The following is a 21849-nucleotide window of genomic DNA, read 5'->3' on the forward strand; positions in this document are numbered from 1 at the left end:
ATGGGCTCCTCTGGATAATAGTTTACCCCATACGTCCAGTGCTCAGGCGGTTAACCTGTCCTGATATTGGACTGCTTATCTCTGCCCGTCACATATAACAATCTGTACAGACAGTGACCAATCTTAAGAAGTGAACCACAGACCCCACCGAGAAAATTAGCTGGTGATTATCCGTTCCTGCAGCCCCAGCGATCAGGATATCGATCATCTGCAGGGAATGCGTCCAGTGGCTCCAATCAGTGAACAGCTTTTAGTTATTTAATGAGGGGTCTCTTTGTGAGCGGACCATTACTGACGTGTAACCGAGAGAGAACGATTGTCCTGTGTGCCTGGACCATAATGCTTTACAGCAAGGATCCATACTTAGATTGCTTTCCTCTATGTCACCCGTCACCAGAAGTCGCTTCTACAGCAGGAGGCTTTGGTGACGACCTCTCTGGTCGTTACAGAATGAAGGTTTCTTTTATTCGCCCTCGGAATCACTCGAAGGCGCGGAGGCCCTCACCCATCAGACTTATATTACTGATATTTTGGAAGACACCTTGACAAACGGCCCTGCTCCATGTGTGTGCTCCGCGCTGTGCTATCAGATAAGCCCGGCTTCACTCTCCAGTCCTAGTTATATGAATTCCATGTAGCTAGTTTTTTTGTTTGTTTTACAGAACCTCTTTGAAAACCCTTCTGATAACCTCTGTATGGGCACGTGGCACTGGCATGGCGGCTGGCACTGTGCTTATGGAGAGGTTAATCACTCCGCACTCGTCCTGTTATCTCTGAATGTCCCTGTATCTCCTTGTACTTATTACTAACAGCTTCTTTCTAATCTTATTTGCATTCACATTACCTCACCAGGTGGTACACCGATCAGAGGTAAGAATGCCAGGGTCTTCCTCACAATGCCGCTTCCACCATCTTCCCATCGCTCAATGGAAGCTCATCCGTATTCACAATTAACATTAACCAGCTCACATCTTGGTGTTCGTTCTCGTGTTCCACACAGTTTGGCCGAGGAGCTAACAATCTGGTTGTACCCTTTTTTTCCCCAGTAGATTCTTAGTTTTTTACTATAATCTGGGTTTGCATATTTTGTTTCTTATAAAAATCGGAGCAGACCAATCCTTTGCTTGGTTGTTTGCAGTGGGAAATAGAGGACCCGTCCCCCCCACAACTGCTGGGCCACTGGGTCCTTACTGTTGTGTCCCCCAAGATGAGCCGCAGATGAACTGCTTTACCCTTGGATGTAAAAAGGCACAATAGGGCAAAGTTTTGGTGGCTGCTAAATTGTATTCGTAAAAAGGGTACAACCTGTGTATAAGGATCCTCCGAGCCTCTCACTCTTCACCATAATCATTGTTGTCCACCCAGCAACCCCCAACCCCGTCTTAACCACTAACACCCCCATCAGATGGTTCAGGATTCTGGGAGCACAAGAGATGAAGAATGTGATATAATAAGTGATAACCCTGCAGGATATCCTCTCCCCAGGACTGTTATACCACCACTACCACATAGCTGTAGCTTCCAGATCACCAGACATTGAGCTGCTGCAGTGTTTCTCTGAACTGCAGAACATACGGGTAGAAACATCTAAATGGTGAGTTCTCCATAGCAGCCCTGCTCCCCTAGCACAGCATTAAAATAAGAATGAGCTCAGATACCCTCGCTCCTGCCCTGGTGAGCGGCTGCCATCTTGCTAGCACTAGGGCAGAAATACTGCACCAGGCATGAAGAAAAGAGTGACACTCAGGTTCAAGTATGGACCGTCCCTCTAAATGAGGCATTCTAGGTGTGAGCGCTAATCTCAAATCTACGCAGAGGACATTGCTTCAGACATTTACCATTAGATGAACATTATAATGTCAATGTCCTGTCGGGGGGGGGGGGGACGTTGTTCGTCAAAAGCCGCGTTGTCATAAGGGCTTATAATTAGGACAGTCCTGAACTACAGTAAACTTTAGCATTATCCCGGCCTCTCCATGTCTTCTTAGATGTGCTGTGCAGCAAAGTGAGACCTCCTCTCATCACTCAGGACCACGGAGGAAGCTCAGAGGAGACTTTTCACATCTTCCCCCCAGTCTCGCTCGCACCAGCTGATAGGACTCTTCTGTGCACTTAGAAGAACTTGGCACAGATCCCTCCAGGCTAATTAAAGGCCTTGTTAATGTTCCCACATTCTTGTATTGAAGTTGGATGTGCAAAGCAAGATGACTTTAATAACCGGTTCTTGGTCTGTGTCCCGTAGGACAGCGATTGAAATGGTTTTACAGGGTTACAGGTTTTAATTTGTTCCTTTTCTCTTTCCTTTTTATGTCTTTTCCCCAGGAGCTTTGCAGATCGAAAACAGTGAAGAATCCGACCAGGGGAAGTATGAATGTGTGGCCACCAACAGCGCCGGAACTCGCTACTCCGCTCCCGCTAATCTCTACGTGCGTGGTAAGAATTCCATCCCATTGGGGACAGCCATCCATGGACCGCAGCTAACAGTCGTCTTTACAGGACTCCTACAAAATTTCCAATGAACCCCTTCTATCGGTGGTGGTCTTGGGTGTGTACGTGATGCCAACTGTTGTGTAGGTGAATGGGATTGTGCCGTTGTGTTACTGTGTGCGGCTTTGGGTCTGTAACTGTATGTGTAATGTCTGCAGAACCCGTCCTGTTTAATTGTGAATCGATCTCCTTATTCCACTGCCGGACACTAATATGGAGGAGTGTGATGTGACGTTATCGTGTCATCAGAGACGCCACATCACCACTGAACACAAACCTGTACATGTGCAGATAACCAGCCTTACACTATCCACAGCAGCACAGATGACTTCAGCTGTTCTATAGATGTCCTGAGGGTCACACACAGCTCTAGACATCCCGTCCTGCAGAGTTCTGTCCCTCCATAACGTGTGCAGATTACACACAAGCTGGTTTCCCGGGATGTAGTCTTCCCAGCAGGAATATCCACAGTTTACGTCTGAAGTCTCCCTTGGTAATTATAGGGACCTTTACACTGATGTAGGGCTGACACCCAAGTAGAATCATGATTGGACCTAAAAGACTCAATTCCAAACAGATTTTCCAGCTGAAGTCACGCAGTGAGTTTTATGAGTGCTCAGGATTTCTCATTATCCGGAGAATTCACTGTGTCTAATGTGTATGGGTGTACAGTCTACAATTAGCACATCCCAGTTCACGCTGGTGACTATACTAGGATTAAGCTGAATTGTTTGTGTTTCTCTCAGAACAAACAAGGAAATGTTTGCTTGTGCAGAAGACGTTTAACCCTCAATGTGTCCGACATCACCCCCAGTGGACCCAAGTAGGATTGGCATACACACAAGTTCTGTGTTGCTCCCTGTGTCTCTTCATTTGCTCTTGTATGTGATGTCTCTTGTACAATGATCCACATCTGCAATGGAGGGATGGACTTATGACTGGAGTATATTCTGGAGTACAGTTGTGTGTAGAGTGGATGGTTCCCAGGCCGTGTGTGGCTGCTGTGTTGACCTCCATGTTTGGTGTGCACTGTGCGGATTGTGTGTTTGTCACGTACACATGCAGTTTTCTGTTTTTACTCTCTCTGTGTTTCTCCTTGTCTTTCTACTACCTCGTCATCCTCATCGCACCGCCATCCAATCAAACCTCCATCTCTCAGATCAGCGAGAAGGTTGGTCCCTTTCACTTCTTATCCAGATACAGATTGGCACGTCTGGTCCGACCCACCCCTGTGGGGAAAACAGCAGAGCCGGGCTCCAAACAGAGCTTCTTCTTCTGCAGACCCCCCCAGATGGTGCCCAATTCCTATCCTCTACCCTGTGACTCTGGTGCCTGCCTGAAAAATGTGCCTGCCAGTGCAGTCCCCTCCGCGCCTGCTGAAATGTGCATGGCCCTTGCCCACGCCCTGTGTCGCTACCTCTTCCTCCCCAACCCTCAGTCTCTTCCTCCATAGCTTGATGTACTTTGTGTTAGGCCTGGTTCACACAGTCAGTGTTTGGTCAGTGATTTCCATCAGTGATTGTGAGCCAAAACCAGGACTGGAGCCAACACAGAGATCAGGTATATTGGGAAGATCTGCTCCTGTTCTGTGTCCTTTATACGCACCTGGTTCTGGACTCACAATCACTGATTGAAATAACTGACCAAACGCGGACTGTGTGAACTCGGACTTAGAATGTGAAATCTACCTTGGAGCCTTGGATACTTGCAGGACATTGCACTCATAACATCCCTCATAACATTGTTTGCACCTCTAATAGGTTCTGTGACGCAATCTCTAGGGTCATCATTCATATTCATGGAAAGTCCAAGTCATAAACTTGTTAAGAGTCTCAAAATTTGGTGTAGATTTTATATTGTAGGAGCAATTATTGACCAGCAGAGGAGAGGGAGGATTGAGTGCAAAGGTACAAAGAATAATTCTGAAATCACATAGTAATAAGAAAAGCTGCTACAGATTGTCACTGGTAGCTACAGCAGCTCTTACAAGTATTGCCCTTTCCTATAATGGATGATGCTGAAAGCTCAGTAGTTAAGAGCACCGCCTCAAGGACATGCAGTCACTGCTACTGAAGCAGGACATCATTTTTGAGTGATTTACCTTTGGATAGAGGTTTCTAAAAAGAACAGATATGGCCCCGATGTAACAGAGCAGAGCCTTCATCTACTAACTGTACGAGCGCAGCATTTGCCAGGACTTCACTTAGTTACTCATTAAAGTGTATCCTCCAAGTGGCTCAGTAGGCCTTGTGTGCGGCCTTCCAGTCATGCAGGGGAATATAAAGAATCAGTATAGTGTCGTAATACTGGTGGTGATGGTTCCTGCGGCCACACCTGGGGAAATGAGCGACCCAGTCTTCTAGGAACAGGACACTGGTTCCCTTAGGCAGCTTTTCCCCACCATTGTTGGCCAATATTGTGATGCCAGGAAGAGCTGGTGGCCTATTCTGGGTTACGTGGGCCTATAGAAACCGCATGCTCCTTATGCACTTGCTGCCACGAATAGTAACTTGGGCACCATTGCACTTGCGCAGTACGCACCTGACACGTTCCCTTTTACCGTTTCGCAGCACAAGGTTTCGGGTGGTCCCGGAGGGAGGAGGGTTAGTAGTATCCGTTTGGCTCCAGATAATGACACGTACGTTTTTCTTTTAGCTGTGTTCCTGGAAGCTGCTCTGCTCATCCAGGCATTTAATTATTGCTCTGCGACTCTGCAAGGTCATATATTAAAGAGTTCTTTTATCTCCGTGCCGCGGATCTGCTCCTTTCCCTCCCTCCCCTTCATGTTATTTTCATCTGAGAAATTTCCCTGAGCGAATGCAAATTGCAGAGTATAGCCGCCCTTTCTGAACCCTGGTGTGTGATCGTCTGAGCACCGAGCCCGCTCCGAAACCACAGTCCAGTAATGACATACAGTCCTCTCAACCGATCCAGCATGCCAAATCATTTATCTAAATGTGAAATAAAATCCAAAACCAGGCAGGAAATTGTCTACAAAAAATGTCAGGACCGACGGCTGCGCAGATTCGCTTAGTTGGATCCAGTCTTCACTTCTTGAGTGTAACACGCTGTCATTACCAATGGTAACTGGTCGACCAGCAGCATTACAAACAACCCGATCAGTACTGGTACCCCATGTCTACAAGCAAATCAGTGCGCAGACTTTAATCTTCTGATGGGTTTATCATTTAGATGCAAACAGAATTCAATTTGAGGCTTATTTCAGTGGAAAATGAAGAGTCATCTGTCATTGTTCTCACTAATGCACCAGTAGTTGAAGGAGACAGACGATAGCGATTTACTGCATGGCTTTAGACAATGGCGCGGCGTCTAGCATACACAATGCCGGAGTAGGTAAGGAAATAAGGTGTCCAACAATATCGTTAGTAAGAATCTTTACTGAGAGGATTAAACTAAGAGAGTGCATGTGTGTGAAATCCTGCAGTTTCCTTCACTTTCCACGAAAGGCTTTATACCGCCATACTCCCGACATCTGCCAGTCTCTGACCAGTGCATTAGAAAACTGATTTATCACACAGTTTCCAACATTTCACAAAATGTGTGTGGTAAATACCCCCAAAGTACCCATATGGGCATGACAGATCAAACCATGTATGCCAATGTCAGACATAAAATGTAATCGACCCCTAACAATTATGATTCCCCGAGATACTGAGGACTTACCATGCGGCTTTATTTGTTGGCTTACTGGTCTGATCTGGCAATGATGAGGGGCAGCACCGTGTCAAGGCTGTAATGTGGATGTTTCAGTGGGGATCAGCATTTCAAAGGGGAGAGAATCCTACACTTTGCTGTGATGGAGTATTTCCATTCACATGTCCGCAGTGTATTGCGGATCCACAGTACACCCGGCTGACATCCCCATAGAATTGCCTATTCTTGTCCGAGATTGTGGACAAGAATAGGACATGTTCTATTTTTTTCCGTGGCCGCGCTCCGGAAATGCTGATACTGTCTGCATCCATTCCTGCTCCATAGAGAATGAATGGGTCCGCACCCATTCCGCAGAATTGCAGAATGGGTGCAGACCCATTCTACGGACGTGTGAATGGACAGCTGATAATTATAGATATTACTGTATTTAATGGCTTGGAGTAAAGATTAATCTCTGAAAGTGACCATTAGGGCTCCCTAGGGACTGGTCTCTGAATCACCGCTTTAAAGAGCCATGGCATAAACCCATTTAAAGGCGATATTTCAGAGGCCAGGAAGAAATCTTCAATAGATGTTAAGCTGAAAAAGGAAATTCAGAAACCCAGCGTCTATCAAACGAGCCACCGTGGGATTGACTTACAAAATATGTAAAAGTCTCAACTTAAACAGTTCTTACGTTTCCCGTGCATGAAAGGGAGATAATCAGAGGTGATTGACGGCGTTCTGCCTGGCTAAGAAATCTCAGTCCTGCTCTGACCAAGCATGCGAGCCCGGCTTATAGCCCTTGATATGAATATCATTTCCATCCGAGAGCTCTAATGTCTCATGAGGATTGTACATTATTCTTTTGTCTTCCATTATCTGTAAAGTACTGTCCTCTAAACTGTCCCACCGAGCTCAGCGCCAAGCCAAGCACAGCGACAATACTGCAATAGGTACTTCAGAGTCAATTAACACTTCATATTACCGCAGGCTCCCAACCTCTGAAGCGCTATGGTCTGCTTGTTCAGCCCGCTTGACATGGAGATTGTTCATTGATAACCACGTTTGGCGCTAGTCCATATATAAAATGGGTGCTTCATCCACAGATCTCATACGTTCATAACCAGGAGAACCAGGTGGTATAAAAAAAAATGCACATAATTATCCAAGATGGAAAGGTTTGCCCCGAACCTGCGGACTAGACAGGTACATCCTTTGTACAGATAGACCACAGGAATATTCCAGTATTGCCTGGTAGATCCAGCATTGTAATGGTCTCTGGCTGTATTTTCAGCTTTCCCCATAAAGGTATATTGTATTTGCATCAGTAAACAGACAAACGCACATTTTAAGCCTCTAACTGGTTATTAGCTAAATGCAGAATTGCACTTTCAGCCCCTCTATAATAAACCCCATAAACAGTCACTTCACACAAAGCCTTTCCCCGACAGTCTGGAGCAGACCCAAGAGCTCTCTTTGGCAGAGCTTTCTGCTTCCCTCTCTCCTTTCCTGTGGATTCATCTGAGATGGGTGAAAGGTGATGCCACCATCCGTGGTGTTATCAGGATGCCACAGCGTTCATGCCATCTCTGGGGATAGAAGGAATGGGATTGTGTAGCCAGTTAATGCACTGAGGTCACCAAAGAGCGCAATGTGAGATGCGCCTGGTGAGTTGGACATCACTGATCACGGGATTGGGAAATGTATCCCGTCTTCTGAGCACCACAGGCTGTAACTGCACGCTAATGCCTGCTGAATTATTAAAAAGCCCTCAATCTTCCTCCCGCTGTTCCTCTGCTCTGTGCTTGTCTAACCCTCTTACAATGAGGGAAATTGTGGTCACAGGAGGGATTTTAAGTGCTCGATCACCTTACTGCAGAGCGTAGACCTTTTGTCCCACAGCTCCCTGCTGCTTCGACTCAGCATTTGTTCGATGTCATAATTATAGGCAAGTATATGACAATCAGAGCCTTTAGGACGAAGACAGACTATAGTCAGGTATTAGTCATGTGGAATAAGCCAGACATGGGCAAAAAGTTAAAACATGGCTACACGTAGGTTTAAATAGTTGAGTTTTCACCTTCATAATTTCTAGGAAGACCCCTCTTGTACTGTTGTACCACTGTGATAAATCCCTGGGTCTCTAGGTTCCTGTTTACAATGCAGGGTTCAGCGTGAAAAACAAGGTTGGAACAAGATAATAAAGGATCTTGCCGGTGGCGCTGCTTCCTCAGACCTGGGGGTAGGATGTAGGTTTAGACATAAGCTTCTAATGGTGTACAGCTCTGGACTGCTCCCTCCAGGTTTTCATCTGGAGAGATTATTTGGCTCAGTTGATCACAGATTAGTTTAGGAGCACATTGTCCCTGCATTATAATCCTTGGTCTTCTGTCTTACCATACTGCATGCCCAAGTGCCTTTCTTAATATTACCAGAGCATGGTCTGTCCCCTTTGATTGTATGGATTCCCCCTGTCTCCTTTCTGCACTCCTGCGTCTATAACCTTCCTGCCTGAAGCATGCTCTCTGAATGTCCACCATCTGTTGTCATCACCTGGACAACTTCTTTAACTTTGCAATCTTTGGTCATGGTGGTGACGGAAGCTACAAGCTCTGGAGAGGTCTACAAAGGAAACGAAGAAACACCATCCCGCAGTAACCATTGTCATCTTCATCAGCCTCATCCTGCGAGGGGCTGGCAGAAGCCCCGTTGTCCGTAACTCTCTAGATCAAAGAGATTTGTACCAAGTCCTGAAGTCAAACGTTCTTTAGAGTTATTACAGCTGGGATGTGTAGTCCGGACACTGTCAGGGCAAGTCCTTTACATGCAGCATCTGTGTTATCATGGGTCTGTGCATTCGATAATGAAATATGTGATGTGGTCCATGCCATAAAGTGATATCAATGTTCTTAGCTTTCCTCAGCTTTTATTACTAAATCCCATGGACACAATGATTTGACCTGATGAAAAGGGATGGACTATGGCCCATATAACACTGGAAACAAGACAACATCTGCCTCTATTCAGTGGATTTCCAGTTTTCTTATTGAATACCGTCACAGCCCCTTAACCTAAGCCTTGCGGGGACGTCCACACCTGACTGAAATGTGGTGGATTTGTCAGATTTTTGTCTGACAAACCCAGAGCGTTGTAAGTTACTGGCAAAGTGAATGAGTTTTTGGCAGTTGACATCCACACTGTGGAAAATGACTGACTCGCCATGCAGTTTAAAGTCTACGGCATGTCGAATTATGCTGCGGATTTCATCCTTTGCAATGCAAGGAGTGAAATCTGTGTCAAATCAGCATCTTTTCTGCAACAAAATACAGCAATTGACGCATTGTTCTTTCTGCTGTGGATTCAGATATCAGTCACGTGTGGACATCGCCTTAGGGTTGTCCTTCCTTTCTTCACGAGGAGAAAACAACTAGTAGAGCAGGAGATCATGAGTTCCTACACAGAAATCTCTGAAATATGTACTTTCCATCAGATTGTGCAGCTTATCTGCTTGCCCATACTTACTTTTTTTTTTACTGAAAAGGATCAGTACAGTAGAGCTCTTCTTGATAAACCTCCACTTTTAGTTCCTGAACCCTCATTGTTTGGCTCTTTGCAGTCCGGCGTGTGGCACCACGGTTTTCTATTCCACCCAGTAGCCATGAAGTCATGCCAGGAGGCAGTGTCAACTTAACCTGTGTGGCAGTTGGTGCTCCCATGCCTTATGTAAAGTGGATGGCTGGTCTGGAAGAACTTACCAAAGAAGATGAAATGCCCGTTGGACGTAATGTTCTGGAGCTGACCAATATTCGAGAATCCACCAATTACACCTGTGTGGCTATTTCTTCTCTGGGGATGATTGAGGCTGTTGCACAAATTACTGTGAAAGGTAAGGTCATGCTGACATAGGGGAGGGATGACTTGACAATCAGACCATTATGACACCATTTTCTTCTATTTCTGCAGCATTGCCAAAGCCGCCAGTAGCCGTCACAGTAACGGAGACAACCGCCACTAGTGTCACCTTGACCTGGGATTCTGGGAACCCAGAGCCTCTTTCCTATTATGTGATCCAGTATAAACCCAAAGCATATGAAGGGTCTTTCCAGGAAGTTGATGGTGTCGCCACCACACGTTACAGTATTGGTGGGCTCAGCCCTTACTCTGAGTATGAGTTTTGTGTCATTGCCGTTAACAACATAGGTCGTGGACCTCCAAGTGAAGTGGTGGAAGCTCAGACAGGAGAACAGGCTCCTTCGGGTCCTCCTCTCAGAGTCCAGGCCCGCATGCTGAGTGCTAGTACTATGATAGTTCAATGGGATCCCCCCGAAGAAGCCAATGGACAAATAAGAGGGTTCCGAGTGTATTACACTTCAGACCCACATTTACCTTTTAACATGTGGCAAAAGCACAATGTTGTGGACAGCCTTTTGACAACTATTGCAGGACTAACCACCGGGATTACTTACAGTATCCGCGTTCTGGCATTCACATCGGTGGGCGATGGGCCACCCTCAGATATGGTCCAAGTGAAGACACAGCAGGGTGGTGAGTTTTTGATGGGAACCCGTTACTGTCGGATTACATAAGGTTCACAATCTTTAAGTGTACTGTTTACCAATGAGTCTTACAGAAGTTTTCTCCTAATTCTGTTTTTTTTTTCACAGTTCCAGCGCAGCCAATTAATTTCCAGGCAGAAGCTGAATCTGACACAAGAATTATGCTGACCTGGCGTTATAGTCAGCAAGAGCGCATTGTCTCATATGAACTTCTGTACTGGGAAGGGCAGGATGGGCCACAAGTGAGTGACACATGAGAAAACTGATATTTAATCCATAGCCTATCGTGTGGTGCAGGTCATCTGCTTTTACTGAGCAGAAGTTCTGTCTTCTGATTACTGCTAAAGTTAGATAATGCAATGTTTTATATTTCAGCAAAAACTCACATTCGCCCCCTCATCATTTTACGCCGTTGAGGGGTTAAAGCCGGACACCCTGTATAAATTCCAGCTGGCGGCCAGCTCTTCTATGGGGCTAGGGGTTTACACACCAGTGATTGAGGCCAGGACAGCGCAGTCCAGTAAGTATCTGATAGCGGTGTCACTTGTATGACTGATGTATTTCTGTGTGTATGGCTATCTGTCTACATGGCGGCTCTCTGGATGTTCCTGGTGTTGTCCACACAAGGGTAAGTTACTGCTGCTCCATGACGTGGTTGTTAGCTTCTCCTATCTAGTCAGTAGATGTCGCATGCCCTTCGCTGCTTACTTACAATACTGACAGGTCCAGACTCAATAGACTATTCAGTGGCAGATTGAGGGAATTTAGCTGGTTTTCGGGAGATTGCGTTAATGAGAAACAATCATCTGTCTCGTCAAAGCTGCTCTCATCTTTACTCATTTATAGTCTTGGCACAATGGGCTTTATTTTATTTTTAAATGTACTTAAGCGTTCTGTCCATCATAAACTGAAGTTAGTCCTTTAATTCTTCACCCACCTGGTCTGCAGTGATGTGCCATTTTTGCATGTCACATAGGAAGCAATGGACTCAGGACTCAGTAGTACAGTATAAGCAGCAGGGGCGCACTGGAAACTAAAAGTGGCCCTGGAGAAAATACTAAAAGTGGCCCCGTTTTGTAGATGGGTCCAAATTGATGGAAGCATGGCCAGCAATACCATATTGTGCACATTATACCGCCCAAACAGAGCTAAATATCAGAGTCCATCACTAAATATATCTATATATCTATGTCTATTGCCAATCCGCCCCTGATAAGCAGAACCCCACAGTCCAATGAAATGTATCTACATAACAGAAAGGTTCGGGGAAATTTGTAGGAAGAGATAGAATTCCCTTGAAATAAGGTAACGAGGCAGTGGTGCAGGGTGGTATCGGGACCAGAAGTCCCATATCTATAATCGGTGCATAAGAACTGATGAGAAAACCTTTCCTGCAGTAGAAGTGGAGTAAAAGATGCAGTTTATAGAGCACCTGGCCACCATTTCTGTATGTTATTCTTATGGCTGACCGGAAACATGATGTAAAATTCTAAATCTGATGGGCAGCCAGTGCCAGGTCAGGAGGGGGATGGCCGTCCAGATGTGCAAAATATTAATATTTTAGGTTTCAGTGGCTTTGCTACGTCCTATTAGAACTTCGGAAACATCCAGTAAATCTGGTTTCTATTATTTGGCGACTGTAAACATTTTGTACGTTTTACCCTGTTCTGTCTGCTAATCGGGCGATAATCCTTTAGTTATCAGTGAGGCTGATGTGAACACAGAGAACCTGCATGGAGTAAGCTTCTGAATTGTCAATTTAATTTTTCCCATGTCATTTTAATGCCTTTCCTGCCAAATTTACTGCATCAATTTATGTTTTGCTCCTTATTTATTTTCTGTTACCAAATAGCATCAGTAGATTGCACAGATATAGTCCATAATACAATCAAGTTTAAAGGGGTTGTCCGGCCTTGGAGCCGACAACCCCAATGGTTGTAACCTGCAGGCAATTAGCAAAAAAAACTAAACTCACCTCTGCCCTGTTCCCAGACGCTTTCAGTCCTAGCCAGGCAAGAAGTGGCTTGGTCCAGTGACTTCTGTGGCAAATCTCTGGCCTTAGTGGTCATATGTTCTAGAGCAGCACCTCTATAGCACATGTGACTGCTGAGACCAAGCAGAGTAGGGGCAGCCGCGCGGGACCATGGATAGGCAAGTGTTTTTTTTTTGTTTTTTTTCTAAATTGGCTGCAGGTTACAACCATTGGGGTTGTCGCCTCCTAAGTCAGACAACCCTTTCAGACCAAATGTCTCCTAAATATTTTAAACAATTTTGATTAATATTTCATTAACATTTCCATTCAATAATTTTGTCTGAAAGTTAAACACAAAAATTACAAAAATCTTGCGGAAGACCATCATTGGTTCCTTTTTGATCTGTAGAACTGCAAGGTGATTGCTGGAGCTTGCAGCCTTGTTTGTCTTCCAGCTAACATATGCAAGGAGGTCCCCAACCATGCTTGATCCCTCCAGTATGACACATTACGGTCACTGCTATGGTGTCCTGAGGGTGGACAGAGCAGGGCTATTTGGTAACAGTCTTTTATTTTTGCATCCGCCATGTTCATCTCCTCCCCCTTGCCTGCGTTTTTTTCATCCTCAGCACCATCTGCCCCGCCGCAAAATGTGGAGTGCACCAGCCTTAGCTCCACCTCCATCCGGGTAAGTTGGGTGGCTCCGCCAGTCTCCAGCCGCAATGGAGCTTTAACCCGCTACTCTCTGGCCTATCAAGCAGTTGCTGGGGAGGACACATCCCGGCATGTTGTGGACAGTATCCCACCAGACATATCCAGCTGGGAGATCAAGGATCTGGAGAAATGGACAGAGTACAGAGTTTATGTGCGAGCTCATACAGATGTAGGGGCTGGGCCTGATAGCCCCGCAGTCATTGTGCGGACAGATGAGGATGGTAAGTGTCATGGACCTACTCTCACCTCTCTGCACAATGGGTCAACTTTCTCACCTGGTCTTTACTTCACTCCTTTCAACTCTCCTGGGGCAGTAGGGGTGGGGGTTGGCACGTCTTCTGCACCTCCAAACTTCCAGCCTTTTTGTCTAAATGTTCTCTGTACTCCGTAACAACTGTCTCTTTCAGCACTGTTTGAAGTAATGTCAAATTCTATTTTGCCCATTATATCTATATTCTATGCAGTGTTGCCGCCGTTTCTATTTGGATCCATAATTATTTATTCATGCGGCTGTGAATCCAATTTTAAAAAATCTGAATTACAAGTCTAAATGATAAAAATGTATTTAAAGCCCTGTGCTTTTTGGAGACGCATGACTGAGGCCCGGAGATTAACAGATGACTGTTGAATTAGTGAAGAGGAGCAGGCTGTACAGGGCTAATTCGGGGCTAGAATCCGGAGTCCGCTGCTACTTCCACAAATCATTGAGACGAGATTGGGATCATTCCTCAGTTCTCGAGCAGTGCTGGGCAGTTCTAAGTGTCTTCTTAGTAGTCTAGAACCTACTAGTGGACTGTTCTGTGTCTTACCTTTCCATTCACTTTCTAAAATATGTTCTTCACTGAAATGTACTTTTACTATAACATGTTTAATGCAGCAGTATGAGATTGAGAAAGTCTTGGTAGCAGTCCCGTTGAGCCTCCCTGCAATCAGTTCGCCAATTTTTCCGAGTAATGTCAGATGTACTAGTTGCTATGGACAATTTGCCTGGCAACTGTCCGAAAGGCTTGTGGTTGTTACGGTGTAATCCTGAAAACTAGACTGTCAAAAAGGTGACAGGTGCTCAAGTCAGAATTGGATTCTCACGTGCCATTTCATTCAGCATCTCAGACTGCGCTATTAATCAGATATTTCTCAAAACAAAGTTAGATGGAGAACGTCTTCAAGGACTCTACTCATCTCTGCTTCCTTCTCTGTCTTGCTCCAGTGCCAAGTGCACCACCCAGGAAAGTTGAAGTCGATTCTGCGAATTCTACATCTGTGCGAGTGTCCTGGAAGTCTCCACTTCCCACTAAGCAAAATGGTCAGATACGGGGCTACCAGGTGACATATGTGCGCCTGGAAGGTGGAGAACCCCGAGGAAACCCTGTTATTAAGGATGTCATGTTGGCAGAAGCTCAGGTAATGATGCATGGTGACCTATTTTTACCTTTTTGTTGATGCTGTTCATATAATGTCAAAAGATTTTCATCCCAAAGTTGCCAAGATTTGGACATGTTGGATCTTCACTGGTTTGACCCTTTTCATCCTTCTCCCAACTAATCCAGTCTGAACTGCAGCACTCCTCCTGGGGGATCTGCAGTTTCAAGCATGTCCTCCTTTGTAGAACTAATAGCCATACGTCCTCTGCATACTCATGACCAAACTGCCATTCGTTGTGTGTGTATCTCCATTGTACACCGGCATGATGCATTCCATCGTAGCATCTCTGTTGTAACCCTGTGACCCTTTTCCCTCAAATTCCACTTACCCCTCTTCTCTCTGTCCCTACCAGTGGAGACCAGAGGAATCTGCAGAATACGTGAGTATACTGTTTGGCGTCTGAGGGCAGACTGCGTGATCGCACTGTGTCTGCGGAGAACAGGGGGCTCTCATAAAGCTGTTATTACATCTACTTTCATATGTTAAAAAAAGCTTTCTTTCCGTGTTCGCTGTAAATCTGCAGGCCCATGGCCTTAGTTGAAACCTGTGCAATATCCGCTCATTCTGCACCATCTGTCATCACATTTGCATAGCAAAGAAAGGTCATTAGCACCATATAATTTCTGGAAAGAATGGTGTTCACTTAATGGTGCTTTTTGCATAAAGGTGCAATGGTGCAGCTCACCCTGCGGAAATCTCTTACCATGCAGTCTTTGTGACAGCCCCCGGGTTCTTGTCCTGTAATCATCAGCTCAATGATGGGATTCTGCAATCTTTTGGACATGTTATCTCTCTCTCCTCTTCCTGTGCTTCCAAGCTTGGAGAGAGGCACAGTTCTTGCATGGAAATCAGGGTCTGGTGGGTCCTCGGGACTGATGGGGGTGGTCATCAGTTCCAGCAATCAGCGTTTCCTCTCCTTCTGTTTGGTTGTGATTCTCAGTGGATAATCATGGGACTCAATAATCATCATCACTGTATAAATTGCATTTACTTCTCTATTGCATTTTTCCATTACATCAAGATATGATTCTGTTTTTGCACCAGGGACATGTCAGATTGTGTTGTTTTTTTTTAGCATGATTGGGGAGCACAGGCAGAACCGTTAAGATCTGCATTGATAATTATCCTACTGAACTCTGGAATACTCTGGATGTTCGGAGCTCTGTGCCGCTTATCCCCTCTGAGCACGTTCCTACCCTTTAAAGTGCTGTTTGTTTTGAAAGACGACAGTGTCACATGTTCCTGCAGCGCCCCCTCCTGTCTGAACCTGGTATTGCTGCAACACTTTCTAAATCCAATTTGCTTTTATCATTTTCTTCCCCACATTTTAGGAAGCCCTGATAACCGGTCTGTCTCCAGAAACCACCTATTCCATCACCGTCGCTGCATATACTACCAAAGGAGATGGTGCTAGGAGCAAACCCAAAGTCGTCACCACTACAGGAGCCTGTAAGTACCGTCAGTATGTCTGTGATCAAAGTATTTCAGGTCACTATGCTGAATAAGTAATACAATTCTCACATTAAACTTGCTGTGTTAATGAGCCAGGTGCGGCCCAGTCACATTGGGGCGTCATTAAACATCTAAATTGTAAAAATAAAGACAGAATATTTCCTGGCGGCCATGTTTTTTTCCCTACACTTTAAGAAGATCTATCCCCAAGGTTGACTATAGAGCCAGTAGTGGTCAATGGTGGAACTTGACTGCCAAATCCAATCTGTCTGTTCATTAGCCATAATTATTCACACAATATTCTTTTTGTTAAACATTTCCTTGGAGAGTTTCAGTATTGATAGAAAATGTTCTATTAAACCAATGGGAGCATCTTATGCTGCTGAGATGCTTCAAGACAGGCAATTTACAGAGTGAATGAGGCTCGCTAACGTCTAATGATGGTACATAATTATCTTACGACTCATTATGTTGCTGGGGGTTACTGAATTGATAAGCTACATACTACAGTCACGTGCGGATACACGGCACTGACGGATACACCCGAGAGGTCTGCTGAGATACATGCAATAATGTGAGGGGAGATGAGAGCACAGCAGTTCCATGCAGATACTGAGCCAGCAGGGAGCTACAGTGAGATGTGAGCTCCTGCAGCCTGAGTGCTAGCAGGAAAGCAGCAGATTTGTGAGTGTAGCTCAAATACATAATGCAATTTAGATACTCAAGTAAATCAAGATCTAATGCATGGCTGCAACAGAAGAAGCACAGGGCTACAGATGGAGACTTAATTGGTGACCATACGTTTATGTTTATTTCAGTGCCTGGGAAGCCGAGCATAGGGATTAGTACAACCACTCAAAATACTGCGCTCATCCAGTGGCATCCGCCTAGGGAGGTGATGGGAGAGCTGCTGGGATACCGCCTGCAGTATAAACGTGTGGACGAGGAGAGGTTTATCACTATGGACTTTGGAAAGAATGAGCACCACTACACGCTCACCAAGCTCCACAAGGGTGCCACGTATGTCTTCAAGTTGTCTGCCAAGAACAAGGCTGGTTTTGGAGAGGAGACTGAGAAGGAGATCTCTACTCCTGAGGATGCTCCTAGTGGCTTTCCACAAAACTTGCAAGTTGTTGGACTGACCACATCCACAACAGAACTTTCTTGGGATCCTCCAGTACTGTCAGAACGCAATGGAAAAATCACAAACTACACTGTGGTTTACCGTGACATTAACAGCCCACAGGATCTGATGAACGTCACACGAGACACTCACATCACACTGGTCAACCTCAAACCCGACACTACCTATGATATTAAAGTCCGGGCAAGGACAAATAAGGGGCTTGGACCTCTCAGTCCCAGCATACAGTCCCGCACCATGCCTGTGGACCAAGGTAAGGCTTGCTGGAGAGCAGTAACTGGAGTGTAGATGTTTTTTCAGACATACAGTACATTTTCTCCTTTTTTGCAGTATTTGCTAAGAACTTCAGAGTGAATGCTGTGATGAAAACATCGGTCTTGCTGAGCTGGGAAGTTCCTGACTCATACAAATCAGCCGTGCCTTTCAAGGTTGGTTCTAATATAGCGAGCCAGCAGTACTCCTCTGTATTGTTCTTAAGGTGGTTGCAGGGAACTGGACTACGTTCAGCAGGGAAGGATTGTTATTCGTGTCCAGACAGATGTGATCACTGTAGACCTTCCTCCTTTATCTGGCCATACACATTAGAGCCTGTGTAGTATGAGGGGGTTGGAGTGATAGCAGTCAGCCACATGAGCGTCTGGCCCACAGCTATCTTGCTGTGGCCTTTGCTGCCTCGCAATTACATTGGAAATATTGTGGTTGTCAGGCAGTGTGTCCCTAGCAAGTTACAAGACAGAAAGCAATACGTTTGCTGCAGTTACACTTTGTATTCCCCAGCTCAGTCTGTGACGGAAAGTGTACATTTTTGCAACCATTATACATTTATGTTCAGTATGATTAAAAACTCCACCACACCAATAACATTTTTATGTACACGTCGCTATTTTTGCAGCACTTAGTATGGGTGGCACATAAACTCTGCTTTTGTATGATTGTTCCAGCTCTTCAGCATAGACCCATCCATTAACGTGTAATTTTATCTTGCGTAGATCCTATATAACAACCAGAACGTAGAAGTAGATGGTCATTCCATGCGCAAGCTGATCAACAACCTTCAACCAGACACAGAGTATTCCTTTGTACTCATGCACCGAGGCAGCAGCGCTGGTGGCCTGCAGCACCGAGTGTCCATTCGTACAGCCCCTGATGTGCTGCAGAGCAAGCCGTCCTCTTCAAGCAAATACATGGAGGATGGAAAATTTACTCTACTCTTGCCGAGGGTGCAAACAGCTTCGCCAGTTAGGTAAAGGCTCATGATGTTCTTTAAGTTAGGCGCAAAGATGTTCTTTGATAACTCCAATGTATTTTTCATTATTCTTGTCTGACAGGTGGTATTACATTGTGGTCGTTCCGCTCGATAGTTCAAGGAGTAGCTTGAGTACACCGCAAAGTCCTGAGGAAATGGAGCTGGAACAGGTGAGCTATTTGTAGCTATTCACCCGCTTCTTATACAGATCCTCGTCATCTGGTTGTGTGTTCACTACCATAGTAGTATATCCCAAATGTGATTGTATATATAACTAACCACTGATATATTTCTCTTAGAATAGATTTTATTTGAATGTATCCCCGTCCTTGTGAATCTGATAACTCCTTATTAAATACAGTTGAGTCCCATTAATCTGAGGGCTAAGGGCATTAATGGTTCCGGCTGCACGCAGCATGCTCAGTTTGGTTCAAGTCTGGGTAATTAAGAGGACAGGGTAGTACTTCGAAGTCTTGGTCGTGCTCTTCCAACTAATGTCGGACATTTCTAGCCGTGTCACACTATCTTGCTGGAAAATCCCATTCACCCCAGGGAAGAAAATCAGCATGTATAGGTATATGTGATCTGCAAGGATGGATTTATACCCAAATCGTCTGAGAGTGCCTTCCACATGGATAAGTAGCCCAGAGAATGCCAGGAAAGCCTTCCTCAGACCATAACGCTGCCTCCACCACCTTGTCCTCTTCCAGCAATGGCTGAAGAGTGTTCCCTCTCTGATGTTTCTCACCTGATATGCCAACGTCCCTTCCACGAAGCTGAAAATGTGACTTATCGGAGAAGACAACCCTTTACCAATCAGCGGAGGTCCAATTCCAATACTGCACCCAAAATGTAAACTTTCTCTGTCGATGCAGCTTTGTTTGCAGAGGAGCAGTGACCGTCCGTCTGCCTCGGAGCCCTATATGCAGGTCTCTGAACTGTTGTGTTAGACACATGTCTGGTAAACCCCTGGGTCATTTTGCTGGTGAGCTGCGCCACTATAGCCTGTCGCTCTGCCCTCGAGCAACTTCATAGCTGACATTCGTCTCACATCAATGGCACGTGCTGCTCTGCAGTTTCCACTTTGCTTATTCCCAGTGGTGTCATTTGTCTACTGACGATACACTTCATAACGAGAACAGTTCACACTGCGTGGGTTCAAAAATACTGCCACCCTTGGCACAAAAGCCAATAATCATCCCTTCCTGCAACTCTGATAAATTGCCCCTTTACTCATGACTGCAGTGGGGGATATATGTGCAGACAGCCTATTGCACACCTTACTTACCCACCAAGCCAGCTCACGACATGGGACTTCCTTTATGAGCTACGTGCTGCCGACAATTATAGTAGAATAATGGGAGTCGACTGTGTATGTGTATCCAGGCATCTGTAGAGTGGACCATAGATCCACAGAACAAGCTTCTGGGTAATCTAGTTATAAATGTTCAACATTAAAGCCCATTCCTGCAGTCTTTCATTGTGATACTCAAGTTGCCTTTTTACATCTTAGATCCTAGAAGCCATTAATCAAGGCTCTCGTCGGCAAAAAAGACAAGCAAGCAGAAACCAGCCGTATATAGCAGCCAGGCTGAATACGCTCCCAGAATCGTTCACTCTTGGCGACAATAAAGAGTATAATGGGTTTGTCAACAAGCCTCTGAATGTACATCTAAGTTACACCTGCTTTGTGCTCGCAGCTCTAGAAGATGGTGACACGGTGAGTCTGCATTCACTCTATTTTACACATCGATATTAGATTTTTCTCCCTTTGGTCAACTAGTATATATTGTACTCTGAGCCTTGAATGTAAAAACTCTTCCCAACACTAAGTTTAGTTTTTGCTGGCTAATTTAGTTACCCTGCAGGAGTGCTAGTGCTTGTTGATTCTCCAGCCCTCAAGGAGCTGTAAGTGTTCTCATTCTCCAGATTATCCCGCACTGCCAGCATGGGAATACCGGTAAATCCCAGCTCCACTCATCAGTGAGGACTTTTGCTTGAGGCTTGCTATACTCTTGGCATAGGGAATGAGCACTTCAGAAACATTGGATAATTGTTATTGCATCTAACTCCTGACTGCTGGTTCCTGACCATGGTCATAATCTGTGAAAACTGAAAATCACTGGGTTGTCAGAGTCTTCGTAGATCGGTCTGCTGATGTACATGAGGTTGGACAATGACGATAGCCTAGTGCAACCACTTCAGCTTTGCCTTATTGTTTCTGCAGAGGAAGTATGCTGCCAGTCCATACTCCGATGACATTGTGGTAGAAGTAGTTTCAACCAGGCAGCAAGAAGAACCCGAGATGCTCTGGGTGATGGGTCCAGTTCTTGCCGTCATTCTTATTATTATCATAGTTATTGCTATTCTTCTCTTCAAAAGGTAAGAGTCCTCCTCATTGAGCTCCATGATTGGAGAACAACTTAAAGACCTCTACATTCCTCACTTACAGTATTTGTCAATTAAATCAGGTTTTAATTTAGTTTTATAACTGTACATCTTGCTTTTCTCCACGTTTATCTCATGTTATTAGATTGGATTTCTAGGAATGATTGATCCAGAGATATGTAATTGTGTTTTTTTTTCCCTCCCTGACAAAGTATACAGAGGGTTTACGTCACAGTGCTGTATAATTGGCATGAGATGTTTCTCCCACTCAGTGATCAGTAGTGCCGAGTATTAGCAGGGTATACCCCAACATCACATGAATAGTGAACTATATTAAAGGATAACTGTCATATTTTCATATAAAAAAATAAAATACATTTTTTTTAGCACATGTTACTGCTGTAGCAGCATTATGCATAAATCAAGTTTCTTCACTTACCACTGTTTTCCTTGAGTTTTCCCCCTTAGTTACGGCTATTTTGAATCCTACCTTATGAGGATCTTCTGAAGATGGCTCCTCTGCCAGTTCTCTGAGGCCAAAACTGCATTCCTTCAGGTCACATACAAACTTGCTGTAGCCAGCAGCTTCCTGCCAGCCAATCAGATTGGATTACTGAGAGACACGCCTCCTCACTCTGAAGCCTAATGCAGGCATGCAGTGTGAAGGACCGCCCCTCTGTCTTCCTAGCCGGAGACAGATGAGCACTAGCAACGGTCTTTTAAGGGAGCAATGGAAAGGGACAGGGGACATTAATAAAAAGCTGTTATTATAAGGTAATTACAGGTCTTTTGACAATCATTGACAGACTAA

General features: G+C 45.1%; 1 protein-coding gene across 6 annotated transcripts in view; it reads left to right on the forward strand.

The window, feature by feature from the left end:
• Window positions 1–21849, forward strand: part of PTPRF (protein tyrosine phosphatase receptor type F) — a 196640-nt gene that overhangs the window by 158884 nt on the left and 15907 nt on the right. For 3 of the 6 annotated variants that reach the window (XM_044300617.1, XM_044300616.1, XM_044300619.1), the window contains exons 6-20: window positions 2323–2433; window positions 9761–10030; window positions 10108–10689; window positions 10809–10942; window positions 11076–11220; window positions 13302–13607; window positions 14594–14787; window positions 15161–15187; window positions 16140–16257; window positions 17079–17657; window positions 17735–17832; window positions 18394–18647; window positions 18733–18820; window positions 20164–20370; window positions 20878–21032. In XM_044300617.1, the coding sequence (XP_044156552.1) occupies window positions 2323–2433; window positions 9761–10030; window positions 10108–10689; window positions 10809–10942; window positions 11076–11220; window positions 13302–13607; window positions 14594–14787; window positions 15161–15187; window positions 16140–16257; window positions 17079–17657; window positions 17735–17832; window positions 18394–18647; window positions 18733–18820; window positions 20164–20370; window positions 20878–21032 (3268 nt within the window). The other 3 variants (XM_044300618.1, XM_044300620.1, XM_044300621.1) reach the window with 2 other exon arrangements.

Source organism: Bufo gargarizans, chromosome 7 (genome assembly GCF_014858855.1).
Source record: "Bufo gargarizans isolate SCDJY-AF-19 chromosome 7, ASM1485885v1, whole genome shotgun sequence".
In the NCBI taxonomy this organism is placed as follows: Eukaryota; Metazoa; Chordata; class Amphibia; order Anura; family Bufonidae; genus Bufo; species Bufo gargarizans.